This window comes from Python bivittatus, unplaced genomic scaffold (genome assembly GCF_059951505.1).
Source record: "Python bivittatus isolate LINGU-HERP-01145 unplaced genomic scaffold, Pbiv_v1 ctg000980_np1212, whole genome shotgun sequence".
Classification (NCBI taxonomy): Eukaryota; Metazoa; Chordata; class Lepidosauria; order Squamata; family Pythonidae; genus Python; species Python bivittatus.
In genome coordinates this window covers 2,751,892-2,755,000 of record NW_028277125.1, presented here as the reverse complement: position 1 = coordinate 2,755,000, position 3,109 = coordinate 2,751,892, and the positions used below count along the sequence as shown (strand labels likewise).

Genomic DNA, 3,109 nt, shown 5'->3' with positions numbered 1-3,109 from the left:
CCATGATAGTTTTGGGGGGCTACAGCCACTGGTTTATTCATATTATTTATTTATTTACATTATAATGATTTATATTATATATTAGTTGCAACATATAGACTCAATATATATTATATAATAATATATTCTATACATAATATATCTATCCTGGGTCGCCATGCATCTCCAAGTTGTATACAGAATTAAAATACCTTTGAACCTACAAGAATAAAAACATAAAATGCCACCAGATGCCATCATAAAATACACAATAGCTGCATTCGCACAACTGTTTAGCTAGAGTCCTGAACTAGCCCATTTTCTGGATTCACCCAACCACTAACTAGCCAAGTTAATGGCAAAGCTGCAAGGAAACAAGCTGAGTTGTTTAGCACGCTGGGTGGATGCTGACCTGGTTAAGCGTGTTGTGTTAAACAAGGGCCACTGTACGTTCAAGAGCATCATTGTAGACTTTCTGATACCAAGAGCATTTATTTATTGTGTATCAGCAAACAAAATACATGAATATATTGAGCAAGGATCATGTAATGTAAAAGTGGGATTTAGAAGAAGGAAGGAAGGAAGGAAGGAAGGAAGGAAGGAAGGAAGGAAGGAAGGAAGGAAGGAAGGAAGGAAGGAAGGAAGGAAGGACAGATTCACTCACTCTAGGGCAGTGTTTCTCAACCTTGGCCACTTTAAGATGGGTGGACTTCAACTCCCAGAATTCCCCAGCCAGCCAGCTAAGCCAGCTAAAACTAAGTTTAGAGCTACCGAATTGATTAGGAGAAGCTCGTACAGGATATACGAGCTGGTCATCCCCAAGGTTTTATGGCTAAGGTTACTTTAGCACATTTCTGAATTTTAGCAAGGTGGAAGATGCCTTTTTTGAGAGCAGAGTTGGGAAGTACGAGCGTTGCAACCCAAAAGACCCTTCTGTGGATTAAGCTTCGGTATTCTTAATGGGGGCTTGGGGGTTTCCTTGTTCAGGCGACTATTAGCCATCCCCACTTCTCTGCGCTCCGTCAGATAAGGGTGTCCGCAGGGAGGGTGGTCAAAGAAGTCAAGATGTCTGCTGCAACATGTGTCTGCCATGTAAGAAAAGGACGGGACTTTGATGGCACAGCTGTGGCTGCCATTCTGACTTTTTTGACCTCCACCCCCTGCCTGGGGAGGCCCTGATGTCATTCCGGGCACTTTTCTTGCCGATTCCATGCTGACTGCTGGCATGATGCAATACATACATACATACTTTCCTATATCTACAATAAACATCCAGATCGGAGAGGATGGAACATGGTGTTGTGTTAATTTAAGTACCCAGAGTTTTTTATTAAATTATCGGAGGGGCCCTCCGACAGAAGCATTGCAATCCATCACATGCAAACCATGGAAGTCAGAGTAGCTTTTTCCTGCAGGATGAGATGACTCCTTAGCTAATAAGCTGAGCGCTCCTGCTTCAACTACCTGCTACTCTGGAAAACTTCCTGACATGCCTAAGGAGATTCCCCTCCTACGAAAAAACTAGCACATCAGGGAGAGCAGCTCTAGCAAAATCCAAGCCTTGTTGAGCTACTTTTCTACTTGCAGGGATTTTTTTTTAAGGTGGGGTTCGGAAAAGTGGGTTGTTGAGCAAAGCCTATTTATCTAGCATGGTTTTCGAGGTGTGGACAATCCGGGATAATTTTTTTACAAAATCCCCACCATCCTATGCTGATATCTGGTATCTATTGGCTGATAGAGAGCGAGTTTCGGATAGTAGTAAAGGTGTTCGGCTAGAAACCGGGAGTCTGTGGGTTCGAGTCCTCCCTTAGGCACAGAGATCAGCTGGGTGATTTCGGGCCACTTCCCCTCTCTCAGCCCCCCCACCTCGCAGGGTTGTGGTTGTGCCGAAAATAGGAAGCAGGAGCGTTATAGGCGCCACCTGGGGTGGTTCAAAACAAACGCAGCCCCCAAATCTAACCAATGCCTTTTAAAGAATGTGTTAAACGGAATTGCACGGGGGACTCTCACCTCCCAACATGAGCTTACTTTTTTACTCAGAAGTAAACCTTTTCACTTTTCTACTCGCTTAAAAAAAAATAGACACATATGCTTGGTTAAAACAGGTTCCGGTTGTTGTGGAACTGAAGGGAGAAGATGCTCCTGCCGTCACGGTTTTCACGGTGGATTATGAAATGCTGGAATTTCCTGCAGCGCAGAAGACCAGCCCTGCTTCTCCTAAGGACTTCCAGCGGGAGCGGACGGAATACGCCACCCTCAGCTTCCTCCCGAAGACCCCAGCCGCGGCGGAGCCGGGCGACTCGAACCAGACCCCCTGCCCTGCTCGCATGCAGCCATCTTGACCGGCCCAGCACCTCCTTCCCGTGATTTCCGTGTTTCACCCTTGTGCAGCAAGTCCGGGGCAGCCCCACGGAGGAGACTGCTTGGGGTTGGACTATTGATTCATTTGTGGAAACCAGACACATCTCAGGTGCCTGTCTGCCTGCAAACCACATCCTCTGAACGGCAAACCTTGCTGCTGAACTGGAGGAGCGCAGGGGCCGTCGGGGGCCCTGGGGAGCTGCTCTGTGCTGGCGCAGAGGCGCTCTCTTGGTTGGGTTGGAAAGGGGTAGAGGGATCGGAAAGCTTGATTGCACCACCAAGTCAAGTCTCAAGTCCCAAGTCTTCTCAACCTTGGCAACGTGAAGATGGGTGGACTTCAACTCCCAGAATTCCCCAGCCAGCCTTGCTGGCTGGGGAATTCTGGGAGTTGAAGTCCACCCATCTTCAAGCTACCAAGATTGAGAAACACTGTGTTAGAGCTTCATTGGCTTGGTCAGCTGAGGTCGTTCACATGCCGGTGGGTTATAGGATTCTCAATCCATGGCTGAATTTAACCCTCCCAGATTAACAACCCATAATGACTGCAGACCTGTTTTAAACTAGGTCAGTTTTCTCCAAACTGGTGCCCTCCAGATGGCTGCCATCAACCCTGGCCACCATCTTCTCCGATGATACTTGACCCCAAGTCACCAGATGACCTACTTCACCCACCCAGTCATGGAGATGGTAAATAGAAGGGGAGAGAGTGTCAAACCCTGTGCCCCCCACAAGTAAGGGGCTGGGGGGGGGGTAGCTTCTCCCCACCCAA

General features: G+C 47.7%; 1 protein-coding gene across 1 annotated transcript in view; it reads left to right on the top strand.

The window, feature by feature from the left end:
- PDCD1 (programmed cell death 1) overlaps nucleotides 1-2,620 on the top strand; it is a 12,079-nt gene extending 9,459 nt beyond the window's left edge. The window contains exon 5 of the mRNA XM_088132205.1: nucleotides 2,085-2,620. Within this exon, the coding sequence (XP_087988331.1) occupies nucleotides 2,085-2,321 (237 nt within the window). The 3' untranslated portion in view covers nucleotides 2,322-2,620. The remainder of the gene's footprint in view (nucleotides 1-2,084) is intronic.
- The last annotated feature ends 489 nt before the right edge of the window (nucleotides 2,621-3,109 follow it).